The following is an 18,607-nucleotide window of genomic DNA, read 5'->3' on the forward strand; positions in this document are numbered from 1 at the left end:
TGGTTGTCCACCACCTCTTCCTCCATAACGTCATGGCTTTCAGTCCTTAAAGAGAACCTGTCCCCGGGGACGCGGGCACAGAGCCCGCCCGACCCCCCGATGCAGCTCCCGGATACTTACCCTTTGTGATGAGTCCCGTTCCTGGAGCCGGTCCCGGGATGAAGATATCAGCGCCAGAAGCCGTGCGCGCGCGCCGCTGAGATGAGTCCGACGCTCATAGAGAATGACGGAGCCATCATTCTCTATGGTCATCGGACTCATCTCTGCTCATTTGCATACAGCACGCGCACGGCTTCAGGCGCTGATATCTTCGTCCCGGGACCGGCTCCAGGAACGGGACTCATCGCAAAGGGTAAGTATCCGGGGGCTGCACCGGGGGTCGGGCGGGCTCTGTGCCCCGGTGACAGGTTCCCTTTAAGGGGTCTAGCACTTTGTCATCATTGTTTCGGACCAGTCAACCCTTTACTTATTTTACAAAATGTGATAGATTTTATAGATTGATTGATTCCTGGTGGCAGAACCTGCATACCCCCATGTCTTGTTATCAGCACTTTGCCAGCAGACATATCATGCCAGTAAGTTCCTTGGAGCAAGCTTTGGTCTGCCCTGGGTGCCGTGGGCAGCCGACCAGCTGGTTATGGTAAAGTGGGTGGCTGGGGCTGCGTGTCTACAATCTCTACCCCCAGACTCTCATGGGCTTCCGTCCATGTGGGGTCTAGAACCTCATTATCACCCCATTGCATGCTCTGCTTCCTTACTGCTGTCCTCCTAGCCTCTCTCCTTGCTGCAGGAAGTCGCAACAGTTTATTCTTTGTATTAATCACTTGTTGCGTTTTTTAAAGTCAGGAACTGCTTCAAAATTCAATACAAATTTTGGGTTTAATTTTTAATTCATGTTCAATTAGCTAGTCTTGTTGTTACCCACATTTTGCATTTGCAGCCTTCTATCCCTTTCTACTCCCAATTTACAGCCATTTTTGTAGGCCAGGGTTCGGGTCCCCATGAACTTTAATGGGCTTCGGGTCCAAGTGAAAGTTGGAAAACTTTTTTTTATTTGAGTTTCATTGAACAAAGCAAACCTGAATATCCACTGGTCCTCTCATCACTTGCCATCTGTAGAGTTGTGATCCAGAGTTAAAAATGCATTTGTTGAGGAACTCCCTCCATGTCTTGGGGTTATTTCCATAGTGTTGGGATGGATGGAGAGATCTGTCAAGACCAGGACAGAAAGAAGCAATCTCCTCTTTGGGGATGGCGCAGGTGTACCAGATAGCCAGTGAAACTTCACTTGGAGTCACGTATAATGATTCTAGATATTTTTAATTGTGGCAACGCGTTTCTGCCCTCTAATCCAGGAGGGCCTTTTTCAAGCACTAACATAAACTCATCTGACACAATCTTAAATAGCTACGGCATACCAAACACTTCCGGGTAGGAGGATGGTAGCCGAAAGCGCCACAAACAAACAGTACATATAAACATAAACATGTGTATAGTTCATGCAATAGTCTAGTTCTAGCAATTCACAATGTCCGTAAAAACATATATAAAGTCCATAAAAAAACTGGAATCCGGTTACTCCGAGGAGATTCATCTTGGCCGATGGTAACATGGTCTCTTGGGAATAGTAGTCCGATGGAAGTGACGTTACAGGGCTGAGATACCTAAAAAGAGTGAACAAATGTTTACTCACAAAAACCTATACGCAGCAACTCTACGCTGACAGCGGAATTATTTTCTTTAAAATCGGGTCATTTAAAAGTATATGCCAGTGTTTTCCCAAAGTTTTTCTAATTGTAATGTTGCTACTATTAAATGAAGTAATAAAATTAGATCTAAATAGGTCTTTCTTCCTCGCTTCAATGACCGGATTTTTTTCTTTCGGTGTCAACAGGTCTTTTTGTTCTACACCAAGGTTTCTTCTAAAAGCTTCTTTTAGTAGCTTTTTGGGATAGCCTTTCTCTAAAAAACGCTTGTTCAAAACTATTACTATTAATCTTCCTTAAAAGTACAGTTTTTCCGAATTCTGTGATACTGACTTAGGGTATAAACCCACACACCGTATATGCAGCGTATTTACTGCTGCGATACGCAGCAAACTCGCAGCAAAATCGCAGCAGATTAGATCTAAATAACTGAACACAGCATCAAATCTGTACCAACAAATCTGCTGCGTATTTGTTGCATATCTGCTGCATATACTGTGTGTGGGTTTATACCCTAAAAGGGATATTTTGTGTCCACCTCTTAAAATGTGTACTCTCAAAGTATAAGAAACTGTTGGAATCAACTGCCTTAAAATTAGTTTTAGTAAAAATCATCTTATTTTTATGTGCAATCTCCAGATCTAAAAAAACTATTTTTTCTTTATCCATATTTAACCCCTTAACGACAAAGGGCGTATAGGTACGCCCCATTGCAGGTAAGGGTGTTCAGAGCGGGGCCGCGCGGCGACCCCGCTCTGAATCGCGGCGGTCTCGGGTGCCGCGTGTAGCCCGGGACTGTAGGTATTAGCGGACACGGTCCGATCGCCGTGCCCGCTAATACAGTAATCAGATGCAGCTGTCAAACATGACAGCTGCATCCGATTACCGGACGCCGCACTTCCCCGGTGTCTAGTGGCGAGAATCGCTCCTCCGGGATGTTATCCCGGAGGAGCGATCTCCGTTTCTGAAGCCGGCCGGGGACCGCTCCAAGATGGCGCCGTCCCCGGCTCGGCACTCGTTTGTTTCCGGCTGCAGCAGCCGAAAGCAAACGAGTGCCGATCTCATGGACCTCTGCAGCATATCTATGCTGCAGAGATCTCAATGAGAGATCAAAGTGTATATACTAGAAGTCCCCCAGGGGGGCTTCTAGTATATGTGTAAAAAAATAAGAAAAGTGTTATTGTGAATAAAAAGCCCCCTCCCCTAATAAAAGTCTGAATCACCCCCCTTTTCCCAGGTTATAAATAAAAGTAAATAAATAAATAAATAAACATGTTTGCTATCGCCGCGTGCATAATCAACCGAACTATTAATTAATCACATTCCTGATCTCGCACGGTAAACGGCGTAAGCGCAAAAAAATCCCAAAGTGCAAAATTGCGCATTTTTGGTCGCATCAAATCCAGAAAAATTGTAATAAAAAGCGATCAAAAAGTCGTATATGCGCAATCAAGGTACCGATAGAAAGAACACATCATGGCGCAAAGAATGACACCTGACACAGCCCCATAGACCAAAGGATAAAAGCGCTATAAGTCTGGGAATGGAGCCGTTTTAAGTGACGTATATTTGTTGACAATGGTTTGAATTTTTTACAGGCCATCCAATACAATATAAGTTATACATGTTACATATCGTTTTAATCGTAACGACTTGAGGAACATATATAACAAGTCAGTTTTACCCCAGGTCGAATGGCGTAAAAACACATTTCCCCCAAATAAACAAAATGCGTTTTTTTTTTCAATTTCACCACACTTTGAATTTTTTTCTGGTTTCGCAGTGTACTTTATGCAAAAATTCAGCCTGTCATTGCAAAGTACAATTAGTGACGCAAAAAATAAGGGCTCAGGTGGGTTTCTAGGTGGAAAAATGCAAGTGCTATGGCCTTTTATGCACAAGGAGAAAAAAACGAAAACGCAAAAATCGAAATTGGCTCTGTCCTTAAGGGGTTAAGGTAAAATGTAATCCCCACGAGTTGTTATTTAAATATTCCACAAATAAAATAGCCGACTCCTGTGTCCCTCTCCAAATAAAAAACAGGTCGTCGATATATCGTTTATGGTCACCAGACCAGGGGGACCCAGATATAAAGGAGGACTCGAACCGCCCCATAAAGAGATTAGCGTAACTGGGTGCGGCCCGAGTCCCCATCGCGGTGGCCCTGGTCTGGTGATATACCTGCCCCTGAAATAAAAACACATTGTGTGTAAGAATAAAACGCATACTTCCTACTAAAAACTCTAGCTGGTCTTTGTCAAAATTACCAAGCACATTTAGACTTTCAAGCATTGCTGTGAGCCCTGTGAGCCGCTGGATTTCGAGATTCCTCTGATGAGCTGCGGTGTCTACATGCTGTCATTAGAGTTGTGCCTATCTGCGCAACCTAAAAGGGTGAGCAACTGGTAACATTGCCCCAGGTATTATTTTATTCACCCTCCTGAACTTATTGCACCAGGAAGCGCCCTTCCCTTCTTTTTCTCTCATAGTGTTGGGATGTAGGCAGAAGGACTGCTGAACTGCTTGGCAAAAGGTTGCAGAGATGCAAGCTTCTCGCACAGAAGAACAGGTACACATTCGGCTTATAAACATACCTAGAGGTTCATAAAAAAAACTATTTCTAGCAACTCTGCAAGAGGGGCTACCACTGACATCAACATAAGACATCTCAAACAGAAAGAGATCATTTAATAAATTGCTATAAATTAAATATTTATTTTTATACATGTTGTTGTTGTTGTTGTTGTTCTTTTCCCCATAACTCCAATATAGTTCTTAGAGAAACTATCAGCCGGTTAGATGTTTCTAACCTGTGCATATGTCATTATAGCACCCTGAGGATTAACCCCTTAAGGTCAAAGCCTATTTTCGTTTTTGCGCTTTTGCTTATTCCATTTTAAGTTTAACCCCTTAAGGTCAAAGCCTATTTTCGTTTTTGCGCTTTTGCTTATTCCATTTTAAGTTTAAAAGTCCATAGCGCTTGCATTTTTTCACCTAGAGACGTATATGAGCGCTTATTTTTTGCGAAACCAATTGTACTTTGCAATGACAGGCATTATTTTTCCATAACATATGCTGCGAAACCGGAAAAAAATCATTTGCGCTGTCAAATTGAAAAAAAAAAATGAATTTGTTTTGATTTCGGGGAGTTTTGCATTTACGCCGTCCGTCCTATGGTAAAACTGACTTGTTATGCATGTTCCTCAAGTCGTTACGATTACTATGATATATAACATGTATAACTTATATTGTATCGGATGGCCTGTAAAAAATTCAAACCATTGTTAACAAATATACGTTCCTTAAAACCGCTCCATTCCCAGGCTTATAGCGCTTTTATCCTTTGGTCTATGGGGCTGTGTGAGGTGTGAGTTTTTGCGCCATGATGTGTTCTTTCTATCGGTACCTTGATTGCGCATATACGACTTTTTGATCGTTTTTTATTACATTTTTTCTGGATTTGATGCGACCAAAAATGCGCAATTTTGCACTTTGGGATTTTTTTGCGCTGACGCCGTTTACCGTGCGAGATCAGGAATGAGATTAATTAATAGTTCGGGCGATTACGTGTGCGGCGATACTAAATATGTTTATTTATTTATTAATTTATATTTATAAAATGGGAAAAGGGGGGTGATTTGGACTTTTATTAGGGGAGGGGATTTTTTATTAATAAAAACACTTTTTTACTTTTTTTTTTACATAAACTAGAAGCCCCCCTGGGGGACTTGTATATACACAGCAAAGATCCATGAGATCGGTCATAGATTGCTATGGCCTGCTGCAGGCCATAGCAATCTACTGCCGAGCCGGGATCAGCGTCATTCCGACGCTGAGGCCCGGCACGGCCAGAAGAACGGATCTCCCCCCCGCGATCGCATCGCGGGGGGGAGATCCGTCCCACTAGACACCAGGGACGTGAGGTCTGAAGCCTCTAAGTGCAGCTGTCAGGTTTGACAGCTGCACTTAGAGGCTTAATTAGCCGGCGCTAATCCCGCTCTGAACACCCCGAGCGGCACCATGACGTATCAGATACGTCATGGGTCGCTAAGGGGTTAAACACCAAATCTATGTGATATTTTAGTTTATCTACATTTAAAAAAAAAAACCTTAGGGCACGTTCACACGTACCGGATCCGCAGCGGATTTCACGCTGCGAGTTTGCAGGGAAATCTGCTACGCATCCAGTAGTGTGAATTTGAATGGGTTCCATACGCGGATCTGTTGCGTGTATGGGACCCAGCCCCTTTATCCCTGCCGCTGGCCGCCCGCAACCCGCAGTACCGGCCCCTTTAACACCCCGCCCACTGCCCACAGTCCCGGCTCCGAGCATACATTACCTGCTCGGCGCCGTGGCTTGATTCAGGCTCCAGGCTCCCCTCGCTCCTCTTCAGCCAATCAGGGCTGCCGTGCTCTGATTGGCTGAAGAGGAGTGAGGGGAACCGGGAGCGTCACACAGCCACGGCGTTGAGCAGGTAATGTATGCTCGGGACCGTTGCTGTGGGCAACGGGCCGGGTGTTAAAGGGGCCGGTACTGCGGGTTGCGGGCGGCCGGCAGTGGGGTTAAAGGGGCCGGGACTGCGGGCGGCCGGCGGCGGGGTTAAAGGGGCCGGGTCCCATACACGCAGCGGATCCGCTATGTGTATGGGACCCATTCACCTTCACACTACTGGATCCGCAGCGAATTTCCCTGCAAACTCGCAGCGTAAAATCCGCTGCAAATCCGGTACGTGTGAACGTACCCTTAAGAAACATTTTGAGGTATTACTCATCTTTTGTTAAGTAAGACAGAACAGCTCGATCCAGACCTATTGTGCCATTTGATCCTCTATGAAATCCCACGCGCAAGTGAGCGGTTACCACAGTCCTTGATAGATGAAGTAGAGATGGACCATCAATTCAGGAACACAAATAATTTATTAATAAGCGCAGCACATTTCAGCACCCACATATAACGGAGCCTTTCTTAAGCATGTTATAAAGTACATGCTTGAGAAAGGCTCCATTATATGTGGGTGCCGAAATGTGCTGCGCTTATTAATGAACTATTTGTGCTCCTGAATTGATGGTCCATCTCTACTTCATCTATCAAGGACTGTGGTAACCACTCACCTGCACATGGGATTTCATAGAGGATCAAGTGGCACAATAGGTCTGGATCGAGCCGTTCTGTCTTACGTATTCCTGACACCAGTGGACACGGGTGGTGATCCCTCTCCCTTTGAGTTGCGGTGACTTATGTATACCACAACACGCTTCTATAGAGTTGTGCCTATTACTGCACAACTTAACTAGGTGAGTTCATTTCAACCTAATACTGTGCGTGCTCAGCCTTGCTGTTTGCATTGCACTAGGAAGCGACCTCTTGTTTGTTTCTAAATCAACATCTTTTGGTTAATTATATCATATATATATATATATATATATATATATATATATATATATATATATACACAGTACAGACCAAAAGTTTGGACACACCTTCTCATTCAAAGAGTTTTCTGTATTTTCATGACTATGATAATTGTAGATTCACACTGAAGGCATCAAAACTATGAATTACACACATGGAATTATATACTTAACAAAAAAGTGGGAAACAACTTAAAATCTGTCTTATATTCTAGGTTCTTCCAAGTAGCGGCCTTTTGCTGTGATTCCTGCTTTGCACTCTTGGCATTCTCTTGATGAGCTTTAAGCAGTAGTCACCTTACACAGCCTGGAGGTGGGTTTGGGGTCATTGTCCTGTTAAAAAAAAAAAATGATGGTCCAACTAAACACAAACCGGATGGAATAGCATGCAGCTGCAAGATGCTGTGGTGGCCATGCTGGTTCCATATATTTTACCATGAAGGCTGCTGCACAGAGTCTCCTCTTACCAGTTGTTGTAGAGATGTCTCTGCTGCTGGAACTATGTGTGCCGGCATTGACCTGGTCTCTAATCTGAGCTGCTGGTAACCTGCGACTTCTGATGCTGGTGACTCGGATCAGGGGCGGGCTAGGCCGGGGGGCAGGGAGGCATTTGCCCCCCAGGCCGGTCTTTCCCAAGTACATTATAAGGCCGGGCCAGCCCTATAATATACTTGGGAAAGACCGGCCCTAGATTAACTAGCAGCACCACGGCTGCGCTGCTAATCAGAGGCTGAGGGCCACAGCCGGACCGAGTGTCTGGCAGCTCCCTCAGTCCGGCGGCGGCCCTCAGCTTCGGGTTAGCAGTGCAGCCGCGGCGCTGACATCTAATCCTTAGGTGCGGAGGTGCGGGGGGGAGGGGGGGGGAGGACCGCAACACTCACCTGTCCCGCTCCCCAGCAGGTCCTCTCTCTCTCATCTTCCGACGCAGGCATCATGATGCAGAGACGCTGCCTGCACCGGATGTGACTTGCAGCCTCTAACTGTAGGGACACCCCGCACGGGCAGCGTCCCTGCACCCTGATGCCTGACGCCAGGAGATGAGAGAGGAGAACGTGCGCTGGAGAGGAGCCAGTGACAGGTGAGAAATTGTGGGGGGACTTGGCTGCTATATGGGGGGGGGAGGAATTGGCTGCTATATGGGTAGTGGTGGTGGGGAATTGGCTGCTATATGGGTGGAGGTGGGGGGTTGGCTGCTATATGGGTGGTGGTGGGGGGAATTGGCTGCTATATAGGGGGGGATTGGCTGCTTTATGGGGGGAGAAATTGGTTCCTATATGGGGGGAGGAATTGGCTGCTATATGGGGGGGGGATTGGTTGCTATATGGGGGAATTGGCTGCTATATGGGGTGCTATGGGGGAGTAATTGGCAGCTATATGTTGCACTATGGAGGGGAACTGGCTGCTATATGGGGCACTATGGGGGGAATTGGCTACTATATGGGGCACTATGGGGGAATTGGCTACTATATGGGGCGCTATAGAGGGGGAATTGGCTACTATATGGGGCACTATGGAGGGGAATTGGCTACTATATGGTGCACTATAGAGGGGGAATTGGCTACTTTATGGGGCACTATGGGGGGGAATTGGCTACTATATGGGGCACTATGGGGGAATTGGCTACTATATGGGGCACTATGGGGGAATTGGATACTATATGGGGCACTATGGAGGGGAATTAGCTACTATATGGGACAATATCAGAAAAAAGAAAAAAGGATTGCGCTCAGAACTGGCCTTGTGTGAACAGTAGTGTAAACCAGGACTAGTTTACTTACTTCACTTGGGGGACAGATAGCTCCATATCAATGTCCCCCTCCGAGAAAGCATATCATGTTCTGGATCATACAGAGTCTTGGTAACAATTTAATTCCAAAGTACACATCAAGATAAAACAGGCAACGCGTTTCGGCGGTTATATATGCCTTTTTCAAGCCTATGTACATCATATATCTGCCGTAAATATATACATTTTTAACTTACATGTAATTCCGTTAGAGATTCCTTCCGTTTCCGGGACGCGGATCACCGGCCGTCAAACCGGATGTGACGTCGGAACCGTCAAACCGGATGTGACGTCCGGGCCGCGTCATCCGGAGGTCCATCATGCGCTCCACTCGTGGAACGCAAAAAGCGTGCAATTATGCACGTATCTAACAATCCCCTCCTCTATAGCGTTTCCCCGGACAAAGAACTAAGCTTGCGTTCCACCCTTGGAACGCACCACCATCTTTAGAAATGTAAACATCCAGTATAAAAACCTCCATTAAAGTGCATATATGTATACATAAATAAGTAAAAGCTATGTAAAAATACATACAAATCCAAAAATTCATAGATATCAACAATATTTCACAAAACTACAATAAAATGAATAATCATAAAAACTATAGTTTAGATGTAAATAGAAGATGGATTATACATGATTAAAATACTCACCCTATTCCTCAAGTAAATTTATCAGAATATGTGCTCTAATGACTCATTCAATCCATCTGGTTGTAGGGTATTTAATCGAAAAATCCCAAACATCTCCTTCTTGCATAATAGTCTAAAATCTTGTGGAGTTTGTTCTATTGGGGTAATATAAAGCAGACTAGCATTACCATTATGATGAATTGCGAAGTGTATCGAAACACTTCGCAATTCATCATAATGGATGACGCGGCCCGGACGTCACATCCGGTTTGACGGCCGGTGATCCGCGTCCCGGAAATGGAAGGAATCTCTAATGGAATTACATGTAAGTTAAAAATGTATATATTTACGGCAGATATATGATGTACATAGGCTTGAAAAAGGCGTATATAACCGCCGAAACGCGTTGCCTGTTTTATCTTGATGTGTACTTTGGAATTAAATTGTTACCAAGACTCTGTATGATCCAGAACATGATATGCTTTCTCGGAGGGGGACATTGATATGGAGCTATCTGTCCCCCAAGTGAAGTAAGTAAACTAGTCCTGGTTTACACTGCTTTCAAACTACTGTTCACACAAGGCCCGTTCTGAGCGCAATCCTTTTTTCTGATATTGTTGCGGATTGCCAACGTTTATCTTCTTGGACGGTTTGGGTACCCGGATTTGCCTGCTCTCCTACGGGATCTCGCTGTTGTGAGGAATTGGTTATTGTGTGCTATCGTGGCTTGCAGGTGAAGTGGGGGTTAATACCACCCACTATCACCCGGTGAGTTCATTTTGATTGGTTTATTTGGATGAGTGCTGTCTCTTCACCCTATATTCTACTATATGGGGCACTATAGAGGGAGAATTGGCTACTATATGGGACACTATAGAGGGGGAATTTGCTACTATATGGGGCACTATAGAGGAGGGATTTGGTTGCTATATAGGGAACCTATGGAGGGATTTGGCTACTATATGCGGCACTATAGAGGAGGGAATTGCCTGCTATACGGGGCACTATGGAGGGATTTGGCTGCTATATGGGGCATCATGGAGGGATTTGGCTACTATATGGGGCACTATGGGGGTAATTGGCTACTATATGGAGCACTATATAGGAGGGAATTGGCTGCTTTATGGAGTACTATGGGGGGATTGGCTACTATATGGGGCACTAGAGAGGAGGGAATTGGCTGCTATATGGGGCACTATGAAGGGATTTGGCTGCTATATGGGGCACCATGGAGGAATTTGGCTACTATATGAGGCACTATGGGGGGGAATTGGCTACTATATGGAGCACTATATAGGAGGGAATTGGCTGCTATATGGAGTACTATGGGGTGGGGGGGAATGGCTACTATATGGGACACTATAGAGGGGGGGGGGATTGGCTACTATATGGAACACTATAGAGGAGGGAATTGGCTACTATATGGAGCACTATATAGGAGGGAATTGGCTGCTATATGGAGTACTATGGGGTGGGGGGGAATGGCTACTATATGGGACACTATAGAGGGGGGGGGGATTGGCTACTATATGGAACACTATAGAGGAGGGAATTGGCTACTATATGGAGCACTATAGAGCAGGAAATTGGCTACTATATGGGGCTCTATAGAGCAGGGAATTGGATACTATATGGGGCTCTATAGAGCAAGAAATTGGAAACTATATGGGGCGCTATAGAGCAGGGAATTGACTACTATATGGGGCACTGTAGACGAGGGAATTGGCTACTGTATGGGGCACTATAGAGGAGGGAATTGGCTACTAAATGCGGCAATATAGAAGGGGGAATTGGCAGCTATATGGGGCACTATAGAGGAGGGAATTGGCTACTATATGGGGCACTATAGAGGGGGAGATTGGCAGCTATATGGGGCACTATGGAGGAGGGAATTGGCTACTATTTGGGGCACTATGAAATGAGGGAGTTGGCTACTATATGAGGCACTATGGGGGATTGGCTACTTTATAGGGCTCTATTGGGGGAATTGGCTACTATATGAGGCACTATTGGAGGGATTGGCTACTATATAGGGCACTATTGGAGGGAACAGGAACAGTGTGATGGTGTGGTGATCTGTACAGTATGGTGATAATAAGGTCATGTTATATATTTGTTCTATCCCCTATTAGTGCTGTTCTGGGGTCACTCCCACACACTGAGACCCTACAGAACTATGTATTCTGATCTTCCTTAAAGCCTCCAGTGTACAATCGACCTAGGATCCTCCAACTATACCAACTGCAGACACTACAACTCTTAGCATTTACAGACAGCCTGAAGCCCTCAGGATATGCTGGGAGTTATAGTACATACAATCAGAAAATCCTCTAACAGCTGATGCTGTAGAGATTTGGTGCTGGACCTTTAGGGGCTGATGATTGTACCAGGATAAGAGGGGCGATATGGAACCATAAGGCTGCCTTTACAGATTTAGCTGACAGATTTTTGAAGCCAAAGCCATGGATTGGATTTGAAAAGAGGAGAAATCTCAGTCTATCCTTTATGACCTCCGCTACTCTGTTTATAGTCTGTTCCTGGCTTTGGCTTCAAAAATCTGTCAGATAAATCTGTCTGTGTAAAGGCACCCTTATGGTACCATGCTGCGCACCTGGAGCTAGGTTCCCTTTAATCCAATAGATATATCTTGGGACAGCTCTCATTACACACTACAAAGCATGTAAGTGGGCTCTAAGTTTAAAGAAGTACTCGGGGGCTTGAAACATCTCGTCCAGAGGTGAGTCGTGGCCGTCTTGGTGTGATTCCATGACCCAGAATAGTTCTGATGCGGGGTTGAAGGTGCCCAGTGGAACTCACACGTCTTGATTGGAGTATTGGGGCTGGCCTTCACAGCCAATCACAATGGCTGTTCATGGCTGGGAGCACTGGCCCCAATACTATAATTCTGTGGCATGTGTGGCATCTAATTTCCCCACACTGATTTGGGGAAGGTAATAGTAGGTAAGGGCCAGAGTAGTCCTGGAAGGATGGGCCGCTAGCCTGCTACTCATGGGCCAGTGCTGTGTGCTTGCCCCCCAGGCTAAAATTTGCCAGCCCCTGACTCGGATTAACTTCTCCTCCGCAGCAGAGGTGACTCTTGCTCTTCCTTTCCTGGAGCGGTCCTCATGTCAGACAGTTTCTTTGTAGCGCTTGATGGTTTTTGCAACTGTACTTGGGGACACTTTCAAAGTTTTCCCAATTTTTCGGGCTGACTGATCTCCATTTCTTAAAGTAATGATGGCCGCTCGTTTTTCTTTACTTAGCTGTTTTTTTCTTGCCATAATACAAATTCTAACAGTCTATTCAGTTGGACTATCAGCTGTGTATCCACCTGACTGCTGCACAACACAACTGATGGTCCCAACCCTATTTATAAGGTTATGGTGCGTTTACACGAAACGATTATTGGCCCGATCGTACGATTAGCGATGTCGGATTAACAATTTTTTTTCTCATAACGATCAGCGTTTAGACGGTACGATATATCGTACTTAAATTCGCTCTGCGATCGTTTTGCGATCATTTAAGCCTATCTCACACATTGGTTAAATCGGCGAACGACTGTTCACACGGAACGATTTGCGAATTTTTTGCGTACAATGAACGACGATTTGATAACCTGTTGAAAGATCAAAATGTACGATTTATCGTGCGTCGTTCGATCGTTCGCTGCGTTTACACAAACGATTATCGTTTGAATTTTGACCGTTATCGTGCAAATTCGCACGATAATCGTTACGTGTAAACGCACCTTATGAAATCCCACTTATTACACCTGACAGGGCCGACCATGGGAAGTGACAACCATTTCCGGTGACTATAACAAGAGAATCCCAAATATGTACAAAGCAGGAATCAAAGCAAAAGGCGGCTACTTTGAAAAACCTAGAATATAAGACAGATTTTCAGTTGTTTCACACTTTTTTGTTAAGTATCTAAATCCACATGTGTTACTTCATAATTGTGATGCCTTCAGTGTGAATCTACAATGTTCATAGTCATGAAAATACAGAAAACTCTTTGAATGAGAAGGTGTGTCCAAACTTTTGGTCTGTACTGTGTATATATATACAGTGTGTGGCTGGGTTCACACACTGTAACTGTGCGGCTGTAAATGTGCGGTTGAAACTCCGGCCGTGGGAAAAAATAGACATGCGGCTCAAAACATACGGTCATTTACTTGGAAATCTGGTTCAACTAAAAATAAGAAATAAAATGTTAAGAAAGTGATGCAAACACCTCTGGATGCATCTGGGAAAGCAGGGAACACAGTTTACATGAATCGCTATTACCGGGGTTTGCGATCCTCTGCACTAATGCCGATGTCTCTCATGGTTAATATATTGAATTAATAAAACACATTTTCTGTCTAATAAAGTCCCTTTTATTGTTCAATAATTAAATGTAAACGATTCCATCATTTTGCAATTAAATATACTGTTAAAATAAATATATATATAAATAAATGTATATTTATATATATATTTATTTTTTGACAGTATATTGAATTGCACAATGATGGATTCGTTAGAATTAAATTATTGAACAAAGAAACTGTATTTATTTAAACGAAAATGTGTTTTCTTAATTAAATATTAATTAGTACAGGAAGCTCTATAAGCCGTTAATTCATATGCCGGCAATAGAGCTTTCTGTACTAATCATCACTTTACTTTACTCAAAACATCAAATGTTTCTTCTAATTATGTTATGACAATAGCATTATTAGAAGAAACATTTAGAATTATATGTGCGCTCAGCTGATTGGCTGTTCGGCTGAGCGCACATATAATGAGCCGGTCCGCAGTACAGTGACTTCATTGTGCTGCGGACCAGCGAAGAGGACACATGGGGGTGAGTATACAGCTCTCCCCACCCCCTCCCCAGCACTGCACCCCTCCCAGCAAGGAAGGGGGGTCACTTAACCCCTTCCTTGCTGGGATGGGTGCAGTCTGACATCAGTCTGGCCCCCAAGGGGTTAAGGGGGATGCAATACATCCTCCCTTAACCCCTTGGGGGTCAGACTGTAAGCAGCGATCTGTAAAGATGCTGCATACTGTAAGGAGCACAACACCGCTCACAATGATGGGTGTTGTGCTCCTGTTTGTGTTTTTTTTTGTGTGTTTCTCCCTTTTTGTTTTTTGAATAAAAAATTTTTTAAACTTGTGTCTTGTCTTTATTTCTTTACTTTTTAGACTTAGTAGTGGAAGCCGTCTAATAGACGGAATCCATTACTAAGTCGGGGCCTAGTGTTAGCCGGTATAAAATGGCTAACACTAACCCCCTATTATTACCCCAGTACCCAATGCCACCAGGGGTACTGGGAAGAGCCGGGTGCCAGTGGTCCCGGAGCGTCAAAATTGGCGCTCCTGGACCGGGCGGCAGCAGGCTGGTAATATTTAGGCTGGGGAGGGCCTAAACCAATGGCTCTTCCCACCCTGGTGTTACCAGGCTGCTGTCGTTTGGTTTTTAACCCGGCTGGTTATAAAAATAGGGGGGACCCTATGCGTTTTTTTTTAATTATTTATTTATTTAAAAAAAAAAACGCATAGGGTGAGCGGTGTTGTGCTCCTTACCGTATGCAGCATCTTTACAGATCGCTGCTTACAGTCTGACCCCCAAGGGGTTAAGGGAGGATGTATTGCATCCCCCTTAACCCCCGGGGGGCCAGACTGATGTCAGACTGCACCCATCCCAGCAAGGAAGGGGTTAACTGACCCCCCCTTCCTTGCTGGGAGGGGTGCAGTGCCGGGGAGGGGGTGGGGAGAGCTCTATACTCACCCCGATGTGTCCTCTTCGCTGGTCCGCAGCACAATGAAGTCACTGTGCTGCGGACCGGCTTATTATATGTGCGCTCAGCCGAACAGCCAATCAGCTGAGCGCACATATAATTCTAAATGTTTCTTCTAATAATGCTATTGTGATAACATAATTAGAAGAAACATTTGATGTTTTCATTAAAGTAAAGTGATGATTAGTACAGAATGCTCTATTGCGGGCATATGAATTCACGGCTTATGGAACTTCCTGTACTAATTAATATTTAATTAAGAAAACACATTTTCGTTTAAATAAATTCAGTTTCTTTGTTCAATAATTTAATTCTAACGAATCCATCATTGTGCAATTCAATATACTGTCAAAAAATAAATATATAGATAAATATACATTTATTTATATATCTATTTATTTTAACAGTATATTTAATTGCAAAATGATGGATTCGTTAGAAATAAATTATTGATCAACGAAAGTGTCTTGATTACAAATAAAATGTCTTTGATTAATTTAATATATTAACTATTAGAGGCATCGGCATTCGGCATCATTGCCGGCTATTTTTGAAGTACTCCGTACGGACCGCCTGTCAATCCACGGCCGCATGTCCAGCCGCAAACAATGGTATTCATTTTTTACGGGTCCGTTTACGATAGGGCCGTAGATTCAGAGATAGTGTGCACTGTGCAGCCGCATATCCTATACTTCCCAGCATACACACGAACCATCAAAAATACAGCCGCACAATTACAGCCGCAAATACAGCCGCACTCTTACAACGTGTGAACCGAGCCCCCATGTATATATATATATATATATATATATTGTAAAAAGTCATTTTCTAACAATCTTTTTTTCTCCAGACAGTGATAACTGTGAGAGATGTCCTGACCATGAATGGCCCAATGAGGCTAAAAACCAATGTGCTCTAAGGGATTCTGAGTTTTTGTCCTATGAGACTGATGTTGTTGCTTTAGTCTTTCCCACCATCTCCATATTACTCTCTCTTATAACTTTATGTATTGGAATATTCACTTTATTTCGGAACATTCCCATTGTCAGAGCCAATAACCGTAACCTCAGCTTCATTCTCCTGAACTCTCTCATGTTCAGCTTACTCTCTGTGTTTCTCTTCATCGGTCGCCCAGTGGATATAACCTGCATGCTGAGACAAATCTTCTTTGGGATCTTCTTCACAGTAGCCGTGTCTTCTGTCCTGGCCAAGACCATCATAGTCTGCGTAGCATTCAAGGCCACCAGACCTGACAGCTCCTGGAGAAAGTGTGTGGGGGTTAAGCTTCCTTATACTGTAGTGTTGGTCTGTTCATCTATTCAGATCCTGAATACAGTTATCTGGTTGTCACTGTCTCCTCCATATCAGGAGTATAACCTGGATTATCCTGGGAAGATCATCATTCAGTGTAATGAAGGGTCAGTCTTGGCCTTTTACCTCATGTTGGGTTATATGGGGTTTCTGGCAGCGGTGAGCTTTGTTCCGGCTTTCCTGGTGAGGACATTACCTGATATCTACAATGAAGCCAAGTACATCACCTTCAGCATGCTGGTGTTCTGCAGTGTCTGGATCTGTGCCATCCCGGCCTATCTGAGCAGTACAGGGAAACACATGGTCACTGTAGAGATATTCGCCATATTGGCCTCAGGGGGAGGAATATTGGGCTGTATGTTTTTACCTAAATGTTATAATATCCTAATAAAGTCTGAAATGAACAGTACAAAGAAAGACAAAAGAGAAGGTCATCCACAAATACACTAACTACATGAAAGTGTTTGTACAGGAAGTATCTCAGCATTTATCTAAAACTAAAAATAAATATTAATAACTATGATACCATGTTCTAACATTGTGATTTTTTTAATGGTTTGACCTTCCTTTCCTTCTTTCCCTTCCTTCCCTTCCTCAGCAGGTTAAGCGTAACCCCTCAGTAGGCTCCTGACCCTGCCACCTTTGTAGAGTACATGTTACAAAATCAAAGAACTTATTGTCCCTAGTGCTACCCACCCTTAACCAGCCCAAGAGGGAGAGGTAGAAAGAAATTCCTATTGAGCTACGTCACCGAGATGAGACGTTTTCGTCACATAGTGGGTGGGTGCTTCATCCCTGGCCAGTGCTTGGTAATAGATCGGCGTCGTGCGTGGGAACCGGGTGGCAGTTCAAAAAATGGACCCGGCATCTCTGCACTGGCGCTGGTTTATTTACGTTAAAAACAAAAAAGCCGTGTAGTAGTGCTACATTGGCTTTAAGTTCATTCAACCAGTGTTCCTTTGTCGGAGGACTAGGATTTAAAAAAAAAAATTAATTAGTAGTCTTGCTGTATATAATTTTCTTATTAACTTTTAAATAAAGGATCATGGACAAAGCATTGTAGAGTACCGCCACCCCCAACTTACAGTAATACTGTCAGGAATGTGTAGTAGCCTGGTGTGAGAAGCTTCTGGACTTGATTATACAGCTGTGTTGTCTGTGTAATTGACTGGTTTATCTGCCTGTCTGCAACCTGGAAGATCAGAGCGCCGGTTCAATGGGGATCCGGACAGGGCTCTTGGTCAGCATAAAACCAAGCTGAGGCAGTGTCTCAGAGCTGGCTAATAAGGTTCATACCCTGGTCCCAGCTCCCCCTGTCTATTCCTGCGATCTCCATCCTAACTCCCTTTGCTTGTTCGACTTTGTTACCTGACCTCTTGCTTGACTTTTTGACTATCCGATTGTTACCTGATTTTGTACTGCGCTGCCAGTTTGGTTCTGACCTTGCTTGTTTGACTATCCAATATTGTGTTTGTTTGTCTGTCTTGTACTGTGTGCATTTATCTAGTACAGGGAACGTCATTGTGGTTGTCCGCAGCCGCCTAGGGCCGTTTGAGGCAAGTAGGTAGGGACAGTTGGTGGGTTCAGCATCAGAGCTCACTGTCATGTCTTGTCCCTGACAAATACATTAAGTCATATTCTTCTAAAACCTCTGGAGCTCAGGATAGTTCCACATCATGTGAATATAATTTTCCCCAGGGACCTCACATGTTGTATATCTGTCATTTGCGCATCGTATTTGCATTTCATATAAAATGTTTGGTGGAAAGTGTAACATATTTAGTATCTTTAACTGAATTAATTGATTATTTTTAGTAAAGGGGTATTCTGGCTTCTGTATTATGAATAGAGTTGTGGGTACGACTTTCGACCCGCAGCTCTATTCATTCCTATCTATCGATGGAAAGAGCCAAGTACTCCGGAAGAGCAATGTATTTGGCTCTTTCTGTTAGCTCCATAGGAATGAGTA

At 44.1% G+C, this 18,607-nt stretch overlaps 2 protein-coding genes across 4 annotated transcripts in view; one reads left to right on the top strand and one right to left on the bottom strand.

The window, feature by feature from the left end:
- LOC138797254 (vomeronasal type-2 receptor 26-like) overlaps nt 1-18,607 on the bottom strand; it is a 209,974-nt gene that overhangs the window by 46,095 nt on the left and 145,272 nt on the right. The window contains exon 4 of one of the 3 annotated variants that reach the window (XM_069977150.1): nt 1,411-1,664. The exons of the other annotated variants lie outside the window; for them this stretch is intronic. Coding sequence (XP_069833251.1) covers nt 1,648-1,664 — 17 coding nt within the window. The 3' untranslated portion in view covers nt 1,411-1,647. Of the gene's footprint in view, nt 1-1,410; nt 1,665-18,607 lie in introns of those variants that run through there. 3 annotated transcript variants of the gene reach the window in all.
- Nucleotides 9,834-17,088, top strand: LOC138797110 (vomeronasal type-2 receptor 26-like). The gene is made up of 2 exons (XM_069976912.1): nt 9,834-9,861; nt 16,178-17,088. The coding sequence occupies exons 1-2, from the start codon at nt 9,834-9,836 to the stop codon at nt 17,086-17,088; spliced, it is 939 nt and encodes a 312-aa protein (XP_069833013.1).

Source organism: Dendropsophus ebraccatus, chromosome 7 (genome assembly GCF_027789765.1).
Source record: "Dendropsophus ebraccatus isolate aDenEbr1 chromosome 7, aDenEbr1.pat, whole genome shotgun sequence".
NCBI lineage: Eukaryota > Metazoa > Chordata > Amphibia > Anura > Hylidae > Dendropsophus > Dendropsophus ebraccatus.

Coding starts and splice junctions, on each gene's coding strand:
- LOC138797110 (XM_069976912.1), top strand. CDS start 9,834: ATGGAAGGAATCTCTAATGGAATTACAT. Junction 9,862..16,177: donor AATCTCTAATGGAATTACAT/GTAAGTTAAAAA, acceptor TTTTTTCTCCAG/ACAGTGATAACTGTGAGAGA.